At 35.0% G+C, this 22775-nt stretch overlaps 1 protein-coding gene across 1 annotated transcript in view; it reads right to left on the minus strand.

The window, feature by feature from the left end:
- The window catches only part of UGGT2 (UDP-glucose glycoprotein glucosyltransferase 2), a 235755-nt gene that overhangs the window by 136733 nt on the left and 76247 nt on the right, over positions 1–22775 (minus strand). Inside the window, exons 12-14 of the mRNA XM_043994943.1 lie at positions 15740–15890; positions 6179–6298; positions 4203–4288 (exon numbers count right to left, since the gene is read on the minus strand). Of these exons, the coding sequence (XP_043850878.1) occupies positions 4203–4288; positions 6179–6298; positions 15740–15890 (357 nt within the window). The remainder of the gene's footprint in view (positions 1–4202; positions 4289–6178; positions 6299–15739; positions 15891–22775) is intronic.

A 22775-nucleotide genomic window follows, 5' to 3' on the forward strand; every position in this document is an offset into this window, starting at 1 on the left:
AAAATTTCACTGAAGAAAATAATTCCTTAAAAATTAGAATTCAGCAAGTGGGAGCTAATGACCCCATGAGACATCAAGAAACAAACAATAAGACAAAGTCAAAAGAATGAAAAAAAAATAGAAGAAAATGTAAAATATCTCACTGGAAAAACAACTGCCATAGAAAATAGATTGAGGGGAGATAATTTAAGAATTATTGACCTACCTGGAAGTCATAATCACAAAAAGATATAATTCATATTTCAAGAGATTATAAAGGAAACCTGTCCTTATATCTTAGAAACAAAATAGAAATGGAAAGAATCCACTGATCACCTCTTTAATGTCAATGGAAGTGGACAGCAGAATGGATTAGAAACAAGCGTCCAACAATATATTGTTTACAAGGAACTAAAAGACACATATGAGTTAAACTAAGAGGCTGGAAAAATATCTATTCTGCTTCAGCTGAAATGAAAAAGACAGGGATAGCATTCATGATCTCAGATGAAGCAATTAATATTAATTATTAATACTAATTAATATTTCCTGGAGAGACTTTAACTTTTTCCTTTATATTTTAAATATATTGAATAAATGTGAAAGTAAAATTGTAAAAGTATTAACTAGGTCTATTTTTGCTTTTGCTTTGTCTGAGATCATGATTGCTATCTCTGCATACTATTCATCTCCTGACATAGTGATGATGAAAATCAGCATGCAGAATGAGACATAGACATATTTTTTTGGACTTAGTGAATGTAAGAATTTGTTTTGCTTAATTTTGCATGTTTGGTACAAGGATTTGGTTTTTCTTTTTCTTTTTCTTCTTTTTTTCTTTTTTTTTTTTTGTGAGGCACTTAGGGTTAAGTGACTTGCCCAGGGTCACCCAGCTAGTAAGTGTCAAGGGTCTGAGGTTGGATTTGAACTCAGGTCCTCCTGAATCCAGGGCCAGTGCTCTATCCACTGTGCCACCTAGCTGCCCCTCTTTTTCTTTTTTTTAAATGAGGTTGGGCAAGGTGGGAGGGAAAGTTGATTTTTGTTCATTGAAAAAAATCAAATATAAAATTTTAAGACCATAATAATATACATATTATTTAAAATGTAGATTTTTTCCATTTAATAAAGAATTATCCAAGAGGAAAATCCAGAAGAGACTAATTTTACAATTATTCCAAGGAGAGTTTCAGAGAATAAAGTGACTTAGCCAAAAGGACTATAAGAGTACTGAAAAAAAATCAAGCAAGATATTATAAATGAAATAAAAGATATGGAGGAAAGGCTTCGAAGGAGAAGTGAAAAATGTCCAGATCTAAACAAAAAGAGAAAAAAAAAAAAGAGAATCCACGATCAGCTTCTGAACGAAATCCCAAAATGAAAAATACTGAGAATGACAAAAATCTAGAGCTTCTATGAAAAAAAAATTGTAAATAACAAGAAGTAAGTTCAAATACCAATAAACCACAGTCAACATGAAATAATTTTTTGTAGATACCACTTTTTAGGAAATGAAAGCTGGGAATACAATCTTCCAAAAGGCAAGAAAGAGATAGAGGCTTGCAATCAAAAATAAATTACTCTGCAAAACTTAGTTTAATCTGACAGGGAAAACTGACCTTCAGTGGAATGGATTTTCACATATTTCTGATTAAAAAGACCAGAAGTCAGTAGAAAATTTAGAAATTCAAGCAAATGAATCAAGTGAAACCAGAAAATGAAATACATTTAGGTAAATGAAAGGGGCTATATCAAGATGAAAGGCATATTTTAACAACTGTAGAAGAATGAAGTCCCCCTTCAAAACTTTAATGTCTTCAAGGGTTAAAGACAGAGATGAGATGAGATGAGATGAGATGAGATGAGATGAGATGAGATGAGATGAGATGACATGACATGACTTTAGATGAATTCTGGTTTGATGGTCATTAAGAGGATAGAAAAACAGGAAAAATAGGAAGATGGAAGGTACTTTTCCTCATAATATGAGAAAAAAGCATACAAAGTAGGGGGCAGCAGGCACTGCATTAACCTCATTATTATTGGAATTGGTCAAAGATGAACTGAACAGACATGCTTACATAAACATAATGCATTTTTAGGAAATATATTAATTAAATGAAATAGAGAAACAGGTGTGAATAGGGAGAATGTGAAGGGGGGTTAAGATGGAGAATGGTATGAGGAAAAGAATAATCATAAAAACAAATTTCAGCTTTGGAGGATGGATAATAAAAGGCAGATTAAAAGAGAAAAACAAAGAAATTAAGAATGAATTGTTAGAATCTAGATGAAGGGAAGAGAAAAGGAGCAGTGGAACCAAATAAGCCCATTACTCCAATTAAAAATCATCATCATCAATCATCAATCTTTTTCACAACTGTATCCTTCCTTCTAAAGAGAGGAAAGGGGAAAAAAGGTGGGCAAAGAGAGAGCAAAGGACAAGAGGAGAAGATGGAGGTAAAAAATATAGTTAATAATTAAAACTCATGAAGGTGATTAGAATGGGATCATCTATTAATATGACAAAGTATAAAAGAATGAATTAGAGGAAGTAGAATCCAACAATATATTGTTTACAAGAAACGTACTTAAAGCATAATTATTCATAAGGGATTAAAATAAGGTTTATGCCTAAAATGAACTAAACACAAGAATGACACATATGACACCAGACAAGGAAACAGTAGAAATTGTCACAGTTTAAGAGATGAACAGGGAAATACATTATGTTTAAAGTACTATAGACAATAAAATAATGTTTAATTAGATATGATAGACATTTGGCTATTGTTGAATGAAAACCGAAAGGATTATACATATTTATCTTATGTTTGGCACTTTTTCAAATATCAGCCATGATCTAGGGCATAAAAATTCTATAAGTATATGTAGAAAATTACATTTTAAACTGATTAGTAAACAAAATTATATAAATCACATGATTAATTAAATAGATGCAGGAAAAGCTTTTGAAAAAATATAATACCTATTTTTGTTTAAAAAAAAACCACTAAAACTATAGGAGTAAATATGGTAAATTCATTTATATGAAACCAAGAGTCAGAATTATTTGTAATGGAAAAATTCTAGAGGACTTTTGAATAAAGTTGGGAGTAAAGTAAGGTATGTCCATTAGCACTGCTATTATTTGGTACAGTTTTAGAAATTTTAGGTATAACAAGACAAAAAAAAACCAGAAAATGAGAGAATAAGCCCTGTGAAAACATAAGGAAATTATTGCTTTCTATAGATGGTTTCATTTACTCAGAGAACTTTAGAGATACAACTAAAATCAGTGAAAGAGTAAATTAAGCAAATTAGAAGGATACAAAAAAACCCCATATAACTCACTGGCAACAACAAAACTCAACAAGGATAGTTAAAGAGAAAGAGAGAGAGAGAGAGAGAGAGAGAGAGAGAGAGAGAGAGAGAGAGAGAGAGCAAGCGAGCTGGTATCAGTCAGGGAGTCCTAGGCAGAGTTAGTCCTACTTCTTTCACATTCTGGCTATGTGACCCTGGATAAGTCACTTAGCCTGTCAGGGTCCCAGGCAACTAAGAGTCTAAGTTGTGGGACAGTTGCAGTAATACATGGATAGATGAAGTTCTCTGACCAGGCGTTCCCTACTAAAGAAATCAATGATCTGTATCAAATTAAACCAACAGTAACAAAAGCAACAAAATAAAACCCTAAGCTTTAAGTAAATAACCACCTGAAAGTATCATTAAATATAGGATATGATTAATGGCAATACTACTGCTATTACTATCTAGATACCAGTCAAATCACCTAAAGAACACTAGATATCTATGAAAGTAGCAGTAATAAAACAAGGGGATAATCAGGGAGTAGTACATAGTAGATGAAAGAGTTGGGAGATATGATAAAATCTTTGTTCTATTGAGAAGGCATTAAATATTGTCACTATTAAGTTAATTTGGATATGCTGAGAGGTAGGATATATACATGCTTTCACTAACCACATGTTATCTGGCTAGAACCTGGAAGATTAAGAAAGGTTATTTTAAAATATGAACTATTTGTTTACTTTTAAGAGAAATTCAAAGCTTTAGCTAGACAAGAATAAAGATTAAAAACCCCATTAAAACCTTGACTTCTAACTTTATGGAAAGACATTTCAATTTTAAGCAATTAGATTTAAGTGTAATTTTAAAGGAAATATTTCATTAAATAGATCAATTTAATGTTGAAAATTTAAAATTACCTGAGAGGGATTCTATATTGATAGAATAGTTCAGCAACTTTTACAAAATCTGCTGTAACTTTTTGACCAGGATCAATAAAAAGAACCTAAGAGGAAAATAAACAGAATTAAATGATTAAGATTTTTTTATTTCTAAATATCCACTGTTACCCTTATAAAATTTAAAGTTATTGTGGCTTTCAGTTGATGAAGCTATTAATTTTTTTTAAGTAAGGCAATTGGAGTTAAGTGACTTCCCCAGGGTCACACAGCTAGTGTGTTAAGTGTCTGAGGCCAGATTTGAACTCAGGTACTCCTGACTCCAGGGCTGGTGCTCTATCCACTGAGCCACCTAGCTGCCCCTGAAGCTATTAATTATAAAACATAGTTCTCTATTAATGTAAACATTTTGGAAGTAGTAGCTATCAAACTATTTTAGTTTGTGAAGTTGTTTTCAATACACTGTAGTAACTAGAAATTAATGCCAATGTCACTCATGGCATTTTTTGGAAGTGTACCATCTTCCTTATCAACCATGTTATCTTATCCTCAGCATATATCATCATGTTTACACTAAACCTTCAAAAGTAAGAAACCAGCATTTCCTGCCTTCAAAAAAAGCCTAATACAGCTGTAGAATGGAACATGTGTCATTTAATTTAAAATGTATGTCATGCCAAATGTGAAAATAACAACCATATGTTTCCTTTATTTTCTATTAGTTTAGAATTCAAAGTCCCAACATTTTTTCAATTCAAATATTTAATACTGTAATAGAATATGATGAATCTTTTAAAATGGATAGAAAATTGATATTGGAGCATCACTGTATTTGACATAAATAGAATTAAAAAGACTTGTTACACTATAAGCCCCACAATAAAAATCATGATGAGGGCAGCCAAACAAGGCCAACCAAACCACAAGGTTCAGTTTCAGTCTCTGTTCTTCATGGTGGTTGTTAAATATCACAGAGAAATGTTAAGTATAAGTTCACTGATAATCAGTCACATTCATAACAGAAAACAATTAAGGTAATTATTTTACTTACTCCTTTTGGAGAAGAAAATAAAAACAGGGAAAAACCATTTTGGGGAATCTTCAGGAATTCTTTCAAATTCAAAACTACTATTCCATTGTTCAGGGCATTTGGTTCCCCAAATCCTTGGCTCTAGCTCTAATCACACTTTACATTAGGGTTCAATACTTTTGAGTTACTCTGTTCTTTAAGAGAAATGGATTGTACCTTACACACCCTGTGATCATATTGATTTGGGGGGAGAAGAAAAGAGTGGCTAATTTACCTGAGAGTTGTCATCTCTGGTTAGATTTTAAACTACAGGTTTGGGAATTTCTAGGTGGGAAAGTTAGCTTTTCTTACCTTATCCCTGAGAGGATGTTAACTTCATCTAGTCAGCTGACAACCCCTCCTCTCCAATTCTAAAGCCCTATGATGACTTGATGTCACAGACATCCCTAATTCAGATGTGTTAGTAGGCACGTTTTCTCTAAGGATATACATTAAGGTTTTGTTGTTCAAATTTTAGAAACAAACTTTCCATTCATAACATTTTTGTTATGAAACTGCTCCTAAAATGGTTTCACCTAAAATTTATATTTTATGGAACTAAACAACAGATAGGTGTGTCTATAATTCAGGCAGTTTATGTAAAACATTTAGATATTCTGTAATAGGAGTCAACATCTTGGCACATAAAGCATACATCAGTGCTCTCAGAAGTACTACTCTAGATACTATTCTTGAATTTCCAGGTTGCCATAGCTATTTGCCTATTCCACCCCTGCTTTCTCTAGTATAGAAAGTGTGTTACTTTGAATTGTAGGTTGTGATAACTTATAAGATTCTTGCAAATACTTTCTATATCCCAATTTCCCTATGGTTTGCTTAGTCTAGCATTATAATTTTAAAAGGCTGCTATTTCTTCAAAATCTACATACTTAGTGTGTGAAATGGCTTTTAAGACTGAACAACTTACCAGGTTATAAAAATTACGCCTAATTGAGGGTATATTTCCAGGGAATATTGGCTCCAGAAGTTCTTGACAACTTGTTGGCCACGTAGCATATATATCATCTTGTTCCAAATTATTCACCCACTAGAAAAGAAGCCAGTAATTTATAAAAGTGATACTTAATATTTGATAGACACAGGAAAACAAAGTTAGGAAATGAAAGATGGACTAAAAGTCAGTATTTTTTCTTAGCATATATACATTTCTTTGTCCTCATATGCCATTTACTTTTAAAATCAACTTTTGGTGCATGTCTACTATCATTTTAGTTTTTTGCATAGTTATTTCTATAGTCAAGTAGGTATGTTACAGTCTTACATACCTTCTTTACAAATATTTATTTTCCTGATGTTCTTGCTAGTGAGAACTTTATGAATCGATCTTAGACTCATAGTACTGGAAAGGACTTTAGAGATAGCAACAACAACAACTGGCACTTATTAAGCATTTTAAGGCTTGCAAAACACTTGACATACTTTTCGTTTGATACAAGCCTGTAAAGCGATTATTACTATGAGTTCTATTTTATGGGTAAGGAAACTGAGACTTAGGGAGTTTAAATGATTTGCTTAAGGTTTCATGGTTATTATGTGTTTATGGGTCTTCCTGACTTTAAGTTTGACATTCAATTGAATATGCTCTGCTTCCATCTAATCTCACTGCCATATTTATACAGAAGAAACTGAGACCCAGAGAAGAAACCTGTCCAAAGTCACAATAAGTATTAGTAGCAAACCTAATTTTAATTAGCATTCTAATCAGATCTGATGTAATATCAATCAAATTATCCAAAGGATCATTTAAAAGTTTAAATGCAATTGAACAAAAAGTCAAAAATATTGATGGGGCAGCTAGGTGGCGCAGTGGATAGAGCACCAGCCCTGGAGTCAGGAGTACCTGAGTTCAAATCCGGCCTCAGACACTTAACACTTACTAGCTGTGTGACCCTGGGCAAGTCACTTAACCCCAATTGCCTCACTAAAAAAAAAAATAATAAATAAAAAAGTAAAAAATATTGAGAAACAACAAAAAATGCGAAAAGGAATCTTGATATCAGATCTCAAATTTCATTACAAAATAGCTACTAATACTAGCTGATACTAAAAAAAAAACACCTAAAAACAAAAAAGACTAGTTAAGATAGGCAAAATTTTAGAGCACAGGCTTACTATCATTTCATAATCACTAATATTCTTAAAGAGTTGCTACTTCTCTCTTTTTGTGGTGGCTAAGAATTGAAAACCAAAGGAATCAATTGGGGAATGGCCAAACAAACTGTTTTATATGATGGTGATTGAATATTATTGTGCTATAAGAAATGACAAGCAGTATGACTTCAGAAAGGCCTGGAAAGACATGTATGAAATGATGTATAGTGAAGTGAGCAGAAACGAGAAAATTGTGCACAGAGACAGCAATACTGTTTGATGAAGAATTGGAAATTACTTGACTATTTTCAACAATACAATGATCCAAGACAATCCCAAAGGACTATTGATGAAACATACTATCCACCTCCAAAGAAAGAACTGATATTGATGGAAAAGACTGAAGCATGCTATTTTTTACTTTCTTTCATTTTTTTCTTTTAATCAAGTTTTCTTGTACAAAATGACAAATATGGTAATGTTTTATATAATCATACATGTATAACCCATATCTGATTGTTTACCACCCCCAGGAGAGTGGGAGGGGAGGGAGGCAAAGTGGGATAAAAATTGGAACCCAAAACTATAAAGAAAAATGTTTATTACTGAAGAAATAAATAAATAAAACAAGAGTATTTGACTAGTTAAAAAAAAGAATTGCTATTTCTATCTCCCTTAAAGAAATTGCTATTTCTATCCACCCAATTGTGAATAAGAATCGTTCATCTCAATAATAAAGTGGGCATGGTTAGTGTGGATCTATCCAATAAGTCTTGGCTCAAGCCCCCTCCCCCCCCCCCCGCCTCTGGGTAATTCCACCTTCCTTTCTGGTCCACTGTATTTCAACTAACCATAATTACATGAGCATGAAACAAGAGAGTTGAATACAATATGGTCTAATGGTGTACAGTCTTTACTCATAACCAGAGAAGTAAAAGGAATATAAATTATAATAAAACAATTACTCCATATACTACATACCTATAGCCTGCCCCCAGACCCAGGCTATTCACAGCTAGTTTGTAGGCATAACCCTAAACGATGTATTCCTAGGAATAGTTCAGATGTCTAGACTCTATTGCTTTCACTCGAAAATGAAATAATTCTAAAAGATAGAATGAACAGTTTTGCCATTTATAAATTCCATTGGCTTTGCCATTCAGGAATCATGGAAACTTGTCTGTTTCAGATTCCTCTTTTACTCGAAGTTCTGGCCATTTGGGTATTCTAGGTCTTGTCAACTCCTCTTCCTGCTGCTTTTTAGCTCACAATTCTCCTCCAATCTATGGAGTACAGTACATGTCAATCTCTGTAGGGAACAATTGGCCCAGATTTCCTAGTCCTGTGCAATGGTCAGACATGCACAGGTGCCTTAAAACTATGACCCTATATTCCCACTTCACTGTCACTGAACAATCCTACAATTGCATAATTTTCAACTGGATTCTTCATGGACTTATCAGCTCGTTTTATACGGATGTCCACTTTTGCAAGCTTAATGGGTAGGGCTAATCTGAGACACTGATCACATGGCTTGTTCCTTCCTCTTCCTCTCTCTCAGTGAAATAGAATGAGGAAAGAATTACATATGCCTTCCTTGATAATCACAGAATTGTTTAAGAGTTTTCTTTTTGCGTTCATGTTTCAAGGGATCTTTTATCATGTAAATATATGATTGAAGATTTCTTATTGACTCTCTATTAGGTACCAAATATTTTTCTTGACAAGTCACTGGCTCTTCCTAGGAGGTTCTGGGATGAACTTACTCTTCTTCTTCTTTTTTTTTTTTTTTTTGGTGAGGCACTTGGGGTGACTTGCCCAGGGTCACACAGCTAGTAAGTGTCAAGTGTCTGAGTCCAGATTTGAACTCAGGTCCTCCTGACTCCAGAGCCAGTGCTCTATCCACTGTGCCACCTAGCTGCCCCTTAACTTATTCTCCTACATTAGAATTAGGGTCACGGTTCACTTTACTTCAAACCACATTTATATCTATCATGTTTGGTAACTATCGTTCTTCATAATGCAAGGTGAGTAGAGACCAAAGAAATTGCTTCATTATTCATAAAAAGTAATTTCTTTCATCCAGTCACATGGCCCCAAATACTATATTCCTGTAAACTTTACTTTGGCTTAGTTTGACAGCTTTCCTTAGTACCTGGGATGTAACATGAAAATAACTAGTTCATTTAGGGTCATACTATAGTAGATACTTAGCAAACAGATTGTCAACACTTGTATAAGAGATCCAAATACCTCTCTTATTTACTAGGAATACAGGCTTTCTTATGACAGGTTTGCTCTTCTCTGTACACTTCTTCCCCTCCAGCCTAGAATCTCTATCTTTTCTGGAATCCTCCATATCTGGAAACTTCCATGACACATGGCACAGGAGGCCCTCCAGTAATAAGTCCTTAGTACCTTTTAATCTGTTACATCAGAGATACTAAAATAATCCATGCATCTGCTTAATTCCATCTCTCTCCCGACCTACAAAATGAATGTTTCTTGCCTATATCACTGAGTGTGTCCTATGTTATGAAAATAACGTGAGCTTATCTGTGGGATAGGTGTAAAAGGTGGTTTCTTGCTAGATCACTGACCCTCTTTCCTCTTGCTGGGACTTTACCATTTTCATAGTTGAGATCTAGATATTATCTACTTTTAATCTGAGAAGCAGGTGTATACTTTTTTTCAGTGACTAACTTCTGGATCTCTCTTCTTCCTTCCATTTGTGTGACCATGATCCTAAAACATCTTTTGCCATGAAACACTATTTCTTAGCACCATAACCCCATGGTACCAAGAGTCTCAAATGTGGCTTTCAAACTTATACTGTAGGAGTTAAAATGCACCTATATTGAAGGCCTATTCAGTCTGTGGATGGCTTTAAGGTCCTCAAGCATCTAGAGTACGATAGGATGGTATCGTCAGATGTATACTCTGAAATTTAGGAAAAGAGATTTCAAAAAGTTCAGATAAATATCTATATAAACCCATGGACAAAGACGTGTAAAAGGATAATTCTTCTCTGGAGGATTGAGAAATTATCACAAACAAACTTTTTATTTACCATGTAACTGAAATGATCATTATAAAGAACTGAAGAGAAAGGCATCGAAAGAAAAGTACATCACCAAAAAAGTGCATCACAGAAAGTTTTCCAATTAGTTCAGAGTTTAAAAGAAAACAGAAATAGAAAGATTTTGCATGAACAAAATAAATTAAGCTAGCTTAAGAATGTTAAGTTGATTAGGTGAAAAAGTTTGCATCAATTATCTCTGATAAAGGTCTAATATTGACAATGCATAGGAAAATAAAGCAAATATATGAACAAGTCATTCCTTAATGGATAAATAGTCAAAGAAGATGAAAAATATTCTCAAAGAAGAATGTGAACTGTTATGAAACACATGACTATTCCAATTTATTTTATTTACTTTTTTGTTCCAATTTATTAATAAGAGAAATAAGAACAAATTAAGTCAATTGTTAAGGTTTTTCCTCACAGGCATCAATAGCAAAGATTTTTTAAAAAACGCCTCAGAAACAGTCAATGCTGGGTAGGTTTTATGAAGGCACATACACTATTGGTACAGCTATGAATTAATCTAACCATTCTGGAGAATAATTTGGAACTTTGAGAAAAAAAAGTAACTGACTTAGAGATCCTATTGCAAGGATCCCCAAGGAGGTCAGGCAGAAACAAAGGCCTCATAATACATAAAACTTTCATAATAGCAAAATTCACAGGGCAAGGAAGTTATCCTAGTTGAATTAACAAGGCCTTCTGAGGGAGAGACAGAAAGTAGTATGTGCTGGTCAAATCAAACCACTACTTCCCCTCAGATCAGAACTAAGAAAGAATAGCGCCATATATTCAAGAGCTAGCAGTGTCTTCCAGACTACCTGCTTTGCTTCCAGCTCAGACCACATACCTATAACCATCATCTAAGGACTCATCTTTTGCAGAGATATGACCTAGCAACTGCTTCTGCAGATTCTGTCTCTCCTAAATAACTATAGGAACTAAAGATCTGGACAATACCATTTTTGCCAAATAAGTTTTTGGCACTGTTAAATGGTTTAACATAAGAAACAGATATGGTTTTTTTTTGTCATTTTACCCTAAAGGCCACAGGGCCTTTGTATATGACTTGTAACTGAAACCTTCTTTATATGTTGTCTTTCCTATAAGAATGTGAGCTCCTTGAAAGTAGAGACCATCTTTTCTTGTTTCTATTCCTAGTGTTCAGGACAATGCTCTGCACATAGTTAACTGCTTAATATAAATTTTTCTTTCATTCATTTGTCCATTTGATCATCTTTCTACAGGTTGTGCCTCCCTAGAAAAATGTAAACTCCTCAAAGACCTATTTCTTGTTTTGTCTTTTTTTATCACAGTACCACAACTACAGAGTTGGTATATAGTAAGAACTTACTGGGGGTGGGGGGAGCAGCTAAGCGGCACAATGGATAGAGAACCAGCCCTGGATTCAGAAGAACCTGAGTTCATATCTGGCTTCAGATACTTGACACTTACTAGCTGTGTGACCCTGGTTAACCCTCACTGCCCTGCAAAAACTAAAACTAAAACAAAACTTATTGGATTAAATTGCATTAGATAGGTTGTAGGCACTCAAATGGGAAAGTTGTGATTACTAGGAATCAAGCTGGGTTTATTAAGAATTAGTCCTTCCCGGGGCAGCTAGGTGGCACAGTGGATAAAGCACTGGCCCTGAATTCAGGAGGACCTGAGTTCAAATCCGGCCTCAGACACTTAATACTTACTAGCTGTGTGACCCTGGGCAAGTCACTTAACCCCAAGTGCCTCACACACACACACACAAAACAAACAAACAAAAAAGAATTAGTCCTTCCAAACTAACCTCATATTCTTTTTGAATAGTTTACTAACACTAGTAAATTGAGAAATGCTGCATATATACTGTATATAGATTTCAACAAGTCACTTAATTAGTATACTTTATGAAGCCAATTCTCCTTTTTTTTTGGTGAGGCAATTGGGGTTAAGTGACTTGTCCAGGGTCATAAGCTAATTCTCTTTTAACCACACCACCTCTCTACTAAGTAAAGTTTCTAGAACTATAAGTTATAGAGAGGGGTTCTTACATTGAAGAAATCAAAGGTCTTTGATATATTTTTCTCTCATGATGATCTGTTTCTAGATGGCTGGATAGTTTTACAAGAACACTCTGAGACCTGTCTGACATCAAAGAATGATATTATTTCAATCTCAGTAGTCAAGATAAAGTACTATCTACCCACCTGAAAATTATAGCACAGGTGTTGATAAAATGTTTCCACGCAGATCTTTTCAAAGATAAGGTCTATAGGACACTCATCCAATTTGTTCACCAACTGATGGTACCGAAAAAGAATTGGACCTATAGATAACCTACTACTGTGTAAGAAGGGTGTATCCTTGTCATGAAACATCAAGAAGATTTTTTGTGACATACTCAGTTCTCACTTTCTAGTTGAATACAGTGTTTCATTAGGAATTCATTATTTTCATAAATTTATTTCACTATTAGTAAAAACAATATTAATATGTTCAAATTTATATTTATTTTAAATCAGATGTGATATGGTAGAAAGAACACTGGGTCTAGAACCAGGAAAATAATACATGAATTGACATAGGGTCTGAATAATAAGCTTATGAATTTTAGACTCTCTAACCCTTAGTCTTAAGGGATGAACTAAATAAACTCTAAAGTCCCTTATAGCTCTAAAGTTTATGGTTCTGATAAACTTTTAAAAGTAACATTTTAGATAGGAAAGAAGGGATGGAGTTAGAAATACAATCAGAATTGAATACTCTTGTTGAAAAAGTATTGTAAAATATAAGGAATTATATATGTGTACATACATATATACACATGCACATACATACACATGTACATATTTTTCTTTAAAACTGCTTGTCTCTCCAAAAGTCTTATCAGCTATTTGAGGTCAATGGTTGTATTTAACAATTCTCATGTACTCACCAACAATGTTTTACTATAGCATTTGAATAATACATCTTTAACTAAATTGAGAATGAGCTTTACTTCTGAAGACCAATTCTATTTGAGAACCTGAAATACCTTTTACCTTCTTCCTACATATATCTAAATACTACATACCTTCAAGAAAGAATTTAAATCCTACCTTATTCATAAAGCCTTCCCTGACCATCACCCCCAAACTTAAAGTGATTGCTCTATCTCTAAAACTTCTACAACAATAATTATATATGTAATTTAAAATTAATTTATAAACAAATAATGCACTGATTGGTAAAATCTCCTTTATTGTTTTCAAATTGTTAAGTTAGTGTATCGGTATGATTTAACTTTAATATTTCTATGTTTTGTCTTCCCAACTAGATTGCATGTTATTTGCTTCCCTAAATGCAACTAATATTAGACCATGCCTCTAGTAAGCATTCAGTAAATACTTGTTTTTGGTGTTGATTTTTGAGGTTACTGGAATACAGTCTAAAACCTAGTCACCACAACTTTGGACCATGGTTAGAATATATCCAAATCCCAGGAATAAGATCTATAACCAGATTTTTTCTCCCAGAGATAATCTTATTAAAAATCATACTGAACTAGACAACAAACTTCTTGAAATGACACAGATTTGAAGACAAACACTGGTTGAGTATTATAGAGCTCCAAATGCCCAAACCTAATATAATACTGCATCAACTTCTAGGGGTAGAAAAGGGGAATTCCATTTATCCTGCTATTTTGTTCATTGTTAGGATAACCAGGAAAAAAGTAAGGAAGGAAAATAGAGGAGAGTAGTAATTATGAAGAAAATTCACGTTAAATATAAAGAATATGAATACTTACATTATTGCAATTATGTTTTTATATTCCTTGGAAAGGACTGGGAAGGAGAATGATGAGTGAAGAAGAGGATTAAATGTAAGAAAAAGGAAGCATAAACAGTCAAGACTAGGATTTTATGGAAAATAGAAATTTAGTAAGAACAAAAGTGAATACAAATTTTTCAGTCTTTATGAGGTAATGTCAAATATATTATGATAGCAGAATTTTCTAGTTGTTTTAAACAAATTTTTCTTTCGTAATTTATAGCACCATCAGTAACTTCAATATGTGAGTACTATATTAATGAAAATATAGGACCTATTGAAAGTTACATGAAATAATGTTATGAAACCTTACAGAAATTTTTATTGAAAGAATGAAAATGAACTTAATAAAATCACACCCAAAAGTATATAATAATTTAGTTTGAAGGGGAAAGGGTACTTAATTTAATCTTTTGCAATAATAACATTAAGGCAGGCAGTTAGAAGATTAATCTATTTCTAAATGTTAAATTTTTGAAAACCATCACATATCACGAAACAGAAAACCAAATGATTCAACAGATGATATGGCAAACTTGTAAAGTATTTATTCCAACAATAAAGTTGATACTTTTATTGACAGAAACTTTTCTGCCATGTTCTAACTTTAAGCAATCTATGAAGTAATAGTATTCATCTGTTAATATTTTATCTGTCACCTAGTCATCTTTAGAAATAAAAATGTACCAAAAACATAAGCCTACACTCTGCTATGCCAAGGACTTAAGGATCTATACTATGACTTATTTCTAATGTATATGGTATTTTTGAAAATAAACACTTGAAATTTTCATGTTTATCATGCTTCCAATTCCATGGTAGTTTTCTCCCAGAAAAGTATCAAGTCATACACCTTCAATTAATAACCATAAACTCAATAACACAAGAATTATTGAAATAGTTATTTTTCTTTTTCATAAAACAATTTTTAAAAATGTGAATGAACTTAAAATTAGATGTCAAGCTCAAAAAAATGAAAACATGCCAATAATAGGATATGAGAAATGATATAAAACTTATGGAACTTCCATAACTAAGATTATAAAAAACATAATTTCAATGATATTCTGGTATCTGAACACTTTTTCTTATATCTAGAAATATAGAATGTCTCATCGATTTACTTCTTCATATCTACAGCTGCTGGACAACAGAAAGAAATTATAAGTAGAGCCTACATGTAAAATAACACAAAAATATTTGTTTTGTCTTAACAAGACAAGACTACTGAACAATTTTTTGCTCTTCTCTTTTAACATATATGGAATAAAAGCTTACACTTGAGGAACTCAGGTACTCAGAAGAGGTACTGTAAAAAATATGTGGAAAAAACGGAAGGCCTCTTACCACCACTTTTCCTAAAATGTTTAACCTAATTCTAGCAAATGGCTTATTCACTTAATAGGATTTATGCAATATTAAGCCTTAAGTAATTTGCTAAAAGTTTTTGTCTAAAGAGTTAGAATTACATACAGACATACATACCATTATTGAAGTATGTCGAATATCTAATGCATAGCTGTCATCTTCATGATATGTATTTAATTTTAAAAGTTTGCTGAAGTCCTTTTCTTTAATCCCAAGATCACGAAGGCCATTCATCACTTTTCCTTCTAATTTCAGCATATCCAAAATACTTGAAAGAAAAGAAATAAGTATATATATTATAGGTATGTAACTTTTAAGAGAGAAAGGTTCAAGTAGTTGGGGAAACCAGTAAGGCCCTCCTACAGAAGGTAACATTTGAGTTGAGTCTTGAAAGAATCTAGGAATGTCAAGAGGTGGAAGTGATAAAAAAAAATGCCAAGCAAAGACATAGAGACAGGAGATAAGATAAACAGCCACTTCTTCCCTGAAAACTCTACCACCAGGTATGCCTCTCTGTTCACAAAAAAGGTCATTTTGGTACACAAACACAAGGCATTGTGGACTCTATTAAGAGAACCTGGATAGCACCAGGTGTGACTAACACAGCATCTCGAATCTGCTCGAGCTGCTCCACACAGGCTGCTGAACTTGTGGCTCTTACACAAGCCTGTAATATAGCCAAAGAGAAGAGTGCCACCATTTTTACTGACTCGAAATATAGCTTTGGTATATGCCACTCGATTGGCATGCTTTGGTTACAAAGAGGCTTTTTAACATCCTCGGGCAAGGTTATTGCTAATGGGGACCTTATTAAGGACCTCCTAGATGCCCTGAAACTGCCCTCTGCTCAAATGCCAATCCTATAATCAGCATGCTTTTAAGGCCAAAGCTTGTGGAGGATGTCCTCTAGCATATACACCCTTTGAGCACTTGCAAACTGACTATATTACAATGCCAAAAGCAGGACATTATAAATTTTGCCTTGTTATAGTTGATCAGCTCACTCGGTGGGTGGAGGCATTTCCCAGTCCCCGAGCCACAGCTGCATTTGTTGCCAAGACTCTTCTTAAAGAGATAGTTCCTCGTTATGGCCCAACAGCCCCCATTGATTCTGATAAAGGCACACATTTTACTGATTTGGTCTTATCCCAAATGTATTCTTTCTTGGGAGTAACTCCAAAATTCCACACACCCTACCACCCACAAAGTTCAGGCCAGGTTGAACATATGAATAAAGAGCTTAAGAGTATGATTGGCAAATTATGTCCTGAAACCCATTTGAAATGGCCTGATATTCTACCATTGGCATTATTCTATCTACACAGCAGACCAAGAGGAGAACTTCATATATCTCCTTATGAAATGCTTTTTGGTCACCCTCCTATCCAAGCTAAAACTTTTCCCCCAATTTATACATCACCGGTGGGAGGTGATACTTCTGTTGCCTCCTATATACAGGAATTACAGACTAGACTACGTGAACTCCATGAGGCAGGAGCTGTGGTCCAGGCTGGTCCTTTAGATTTTTCCTTGCATGATTTAAATCCAGGAGACAAAATATATGTAAAGAATTTTCAGAGAACCAGTGGAACACAGCCTGCTTGAGAGGGACCTTTTCAGTTACTATTGACAACTCCTACTGCCATTAAAATTGGTGAAAAAGACTCTTGGATTCATTGTTCTCATGTAAAGCCTGTACCATTCATAGGTAAAGAGATTTCTGATAAAACTCAAGTAGACACTAAAGAACAAAAACCCCTAACAATAGCAACTGTTAAAGAACAAAGAACCCTAACAGAACCCAGAGGCAATAGACAGTTCCCATTTGATAGTCCCACTGATTAGTTACACACCTTGGGACTCAGTCTTCCTAAAGAATTGGGAGATGGAAATTGCCTTTTTAGGGCTTTAGGGGATCAGCTACAAGGTCACTGTAGGGATCATCTCAGACACAGACAAGAATCTGCTTCTTATATGCTTAACCAAAGAACTGATTTTGAGTCTTTTACAATGAATGACTCTCCTTTTGAAGAATATGTTGATGAATTGAAACAACTTGGAAAGTGGGGAGGAAACGATATGATTGTAGCTTTTGCTAGACTTCACCAGCTGAATGTCATAGTTCGTCAGTTGAATCAGCCCCTATTGAAAATCAGTGGCACAGACAAAGCTGATGCTAAAGAACCCCATATTTTCTACCATAGAAAACATTATGATAGCATTAGAAAAATCAATGACAATTTAGAAACTCCTGCCACTGTGACGTGCAGAGAATTGAGGAACCAGTTAAAACAATGTGGCATACCCCAAATTCTGACTGCTTAAATAATTTAACCTTAACAAGCTTTTCCTTCTGCAGGTAAACTGCTTTTTTGTTTGTTTGTTTTTTGAACCATGAGTTTAATGAGTCTGTTTATGGTATTATGTTTAAAACCTATTGCTTGATTTATCAATGGACATATTGAATATTGAGTCTTATTTCTTTTTGATAATTTATCACTTTAAGTATCTGTTACTGTCATACTAGATAGAGAATTCGTGTATAAGATAATGTGTTTACTTGCTAAAAGAAGATTATGTAATAATGTCTAATATTATCAGTCGTTTATATTCATTTATCATTTACATATCATTGTGACTATGTATACTGCGGGTATGGTTTGGCTTTATTGTATATATTATAAGTACATCATCAGTTATGCAGCATAACATGCATTTTTACCATCATACTGTCTTTGGTGAAATTAATATGAGATTTATGAATTATGGAAACTTATCATCTCAGAGACTAACTGCTCTTACAAGGAGAGACAGGTACATGTAAGTCTATGGTTTGCTTATGATGGCAACTATATAGACCATAATTTCTGGACACAGTCCAGTTTCTTCCTCTCTCCTTTCTAAAAGTTTTCTTTTTCTTTCACTAAGCCCGATAGCATGGTCAGAATCCATCCACCTGTGGCCTAGCACAATTACTGGATGTCTCAAAACCATGAGATGGGGTATGATAACCTTTCCATAACATTTTCAGGTGTCATGAACACGTTACTAAATTTGACTTTGATCCAGACACATGGTGGTAAGAAGTGTTATAGATTACATAACTACCTCAACCCTCTATTATATAAAGGAGGGAATGTAATGGAATGTATTAAATTTGATCATTGACAATGCTATGCTAAGGTTTAGTAAAAAATGTAGCAATTCAAACAGTTAAAGAAGAATCCAGCTTTCCAGACCAGAATCCAGCTTCCTCCTGATGACATCTTACCACTCCAAGAAGACAAGAGAACTGAGAAAAGACTTCCAAAGACTTAATTTTTTTTTTACTGTTTCATCTAGGAACACCTGTTCCTAGAAGAAACAAAGGGGGGAATGTGATGAAATAATGGGATTTAGCAGATACTCAAAGACCCACCTGGAGATTAATCTATACTGATTGAATCAAGTGAGGATGATTGACTGCTGATTAAGCCTACTTCAAGTTAATTGGATTGTAATCACACCTGGCTATCCCTTAAGAAGGTATTGTCTCAGAAACTATACTGTGAACTCAACTTGAGAATACCTTCAAAGCCAATGGATTTGGATGACGCCAACTAATCACCTTGAAGCAGTGTGTAAGGACCACCTCTGTTCCAGATCTATAAAAAGCTTCCACAAACAGCTTGCTAGAGAGTTCCTGATTAAAGCAGGCTCGTGGAGGAGGACTTTAGGAAGAACCCAACCAGGCTGGAACTCCAGGCTAGGTAGGACTTCTTTTTCTTAACTCCTTGTGAATACCTCTATGCTTTAATAAATGTTTAATGCCTAAAGACTGGTGCTGAAGCTTCTGATTTAAGGTGACCACAATTTAGATTTTAAACATCACAATATGCTGTATACTACCACCACGAGAGGTATAACAGGATATAGAACAGAGTGACACAGGATTGGCAGGTGGGGATAGATTGCAATCTACACCTTTGGAAGGAGATCTTTTCTTTCTTTCTCTTTCTTTCTTTCTTTCTTTCTTTCTTTCTTTCTTTCTTTCTTTCTTTCTTTCTTTCTTTCTTTCTTTCTTCCTTCCTTCCTTCCTTCCTTCCTTCCTTCCTTCCTTCCTTCCTTCCTTCCTTCCTTCCTTCCTTCCTTCCTTCCCTTCCTTCCCTTCCTTCCTTTCCTTCCTTCCTTTTTTGGTGAGGCAATTGGGGTTAAGTGACTTGCCCAGAGTCACACAGCTAGTAAGTGTCAAGTGTCTGAGGTTGGATTTGAACTCAGGTCCTCCTGAATCCAAGGCCAGTGGCTCTATCCATTGTGCCACCTACCTGCCCTGAGATTTTCTTTTCTTAAAAAGGCAATGACACTATCACTGGTGATTAATTTGTCCAAAGGAATAAGGCTGGATCCCATTGATATAGTTTTCTTGTAAGTAGAAAAGTCCAGCACACAAGGAGTCAGGGTAGCCAGAAGTTTCTCAGGTTTGAAACATGAATCCTATCAGTCACATCACCACTGCAAATTCAGAGGCAGAGGAGCTTTGCCTAACAATCAAATACAATATCCTTGCTGAATATGCTTTTCATGAGTGTGTTGTTTTTTTAAAAACCCTCCTTTTGTTAAAAGTTACTGTCTCTTTTAATTCTTTTTTTTTTCTTTTTTGGTGGGGCAATGAGGGTTAAGTGACTTCCCCAGGGTCACGCAGCTAGTAAGTGTCAAATGTCTGAAGCTGTATTTGAACTCAGGTCATCCTGAATTCAGGGCCAGCACTTTATCCACTGTGCCAGCTAACTGCCCTTCATTTCATTCTTTTTTTTTTTTTGTGAGGCAATTGAGAGTTAAGTGACTTGCCCAGGGTCACACAGCTAGTGTCAAGTGTCTGAGTCTGGATTCAAACTCAGGTCCTCCTGACTCCAGGGCCAGTGCTCTATCCACTGCGCCACCTAGCTGCCCCTCCTTCATTTCATTCTAATATCAGCTAGGTAAGATGCTGGATAAAGTGCTGGCCTTGGAGTTAGGAAGTCCCCAGTTAAAATCTTGTCTCAGTCACATACTAGCAACATGATCACTGACAGTTTAAACTTCTCTCAGCTTCAATTTCCTCAGCACCCACTTCCAGTATTATTGTAAAACTCAAGATGAGACAACTTATATAAGTGCTTTGTGTAAACCTTAAAGTACTACATAAATGCAGTTGTTATCATCCCCAAACCTGAACTCCTACAAAGACCTGAGTCAGGTCAGGTAAAAAACATTTCCCATTGGTGTATATTTCAATCCATTCACACTTCCTCCTCCTGGGCAATATTGATCTAACATCCTAAGGCTTTCTTTTATATCTTTTCTACATTTATAGTACCATTGTAGCATTTGAATTATAGAACTTTTATCCCTCATTTGCTTTTGCTATATCAGTGGCCCACAGCTTTTTCAAATTACGTATTTCCCAAATGTAATGTCTTATGCTACTGGTTGCATAGATATCATCATTTAGAAATATGTTGCAGCTTAAATCCACTCTCCATATGCGTCATCTCTTTTGTCCTCTCATTCACTTGAAACTTTTATTCTTTGGATATTGTGGGGTCCTAAACATGCACTAACACAGGATCACCAGGAGAATAGTGGTTTTTAAAAGATGAATTTGTCAGATAGCATTTTGATATGATTAAAAGTAGTATATGGGGGCAGCTAGGTGGTGCAGTGGATAAAGCACCAGCCCTGGATTCAGGAGGACCTGAGTTCAAATCCAGCCTCAGACACTTGGCACTTACTATCTGTGTGACCCTGGGCAAGTCACTTAACCCTCATTGCCCTGCAAAAATAAAAATAAAAATAAAAACAATTTTTTAAGTATTGTACAATATTACAAATGTACTCTAGTCCTCAGTCTTTCTCCTGTTCAATTCTGGGACTAACTCACTATTCTTGTGTAGTGCCAGGCCCAAGTAAGTATTTATTGTATTTTATTTTCATATTTGTTTCCAAATATATCCTTCACCCAAATGGCAAACCTTCTCCAGTAACAAAGATTTTAAAAGAAAAAGAAAAGTTCAGCAAAACCAACTGATACATTAATTGCATCTAAAATATACGAAATATTGCATGCCCATTGTCCCCTAACTCAGCAAGGGACAGAGGATAATTTTCTAACGAGGTATTTTGCATTTTCTTCTATTTTTTCATTCCTTTGTTTTTGTTTGATTGATTCTAGAAGACTCATAGACTCATTAGCTTCCACTTGCCCAATTCTAATTTTTAAGGACTTATTTCTTCAGTTAGTTTTTACACTCCCTTTTCAATTTGGCCAAGTCTAGTTTTTAAGGAGTTGTTTTCTTCAGTTAATTTTTGTACATCTTCTTCTCCCCTCCCCCAGTTTTGTGCTTCCTTTACCAAGCTGCTCTTTTTTTCATGATTCTCTTGCATAACTCTCATTCCTTTTCTCAATTTTTCTTCTACCTTTCTTACTTGATTTTTAAAATCCTTTTTGAGCTCTTCTAGGAGGACTTTTCTGGCCTTGAGACCAGTTCATATTTCTCATTGACGCTTCACATGAAGGCATTTTGACACTGTCCTCTTCTTTGTTTTGTTTTCATGTTCCTTGTCACCATAGAAGTTTTTTATGGTCAGGGCTTTTTTGTTTATTGTTTGCTCATTTTCCAGTCTATTTCATGATTTTTAAAGTTGAGCTTTACTCCTGGGGCATAGAAGGCACTGTACCAAGCTTCTTGATCCAGGGCCCAGGGGCCTGGTCACTGGCTTGCTATGCTGGGGCCTCTGGGGCTGGCAGCTAGCCTGTTGTGCTGGGGGGGTCTGAGGTTGGCAGCTTGCCTATACTGGGGCCACCCAGCCTAGTCCAACCTGTTACACCTCCAGCCTCATGAGGCCCGGTCACTAGCCTGCTGCACAAGGGATGGAGACCCCATAGCTGGTCCACTGTACTGCTGGCCTGCTGAGCTAGGACCACAAGGGCCTTGGTTGCTGATCTGTGCTGGGACTAAGGGCCTCCTGCTGGCTTGCCTGGACACCACCTCTGCTGTGCTGTTTCCCTTTTACCTAAGTGAGACAGACCATTCCTGTAGTCTGTCTAAGTTATCTTGGGATGGAAAATTTTTCACCCCATGTTTTCATGGGTTCTGTTACTCCAGAATTCATTCTGAGGCTTGATTTAAAGTTG

This window comes from Dromiciops gliroides, chromosome 3 (assembly GCF_019393635.1).
Source record: "Dromiciops gliroides isolate mDroGli1 chromosome 3, mDroGli1.pri, whole genome shotgun sequence".
NCBI classification, from domain to species: Eukaryota; Metazoa; Chordata; class Mammalia; order Microbiotheria; family Microbiotheriidae; genus Dromiciops; species Dromiciops gliroides.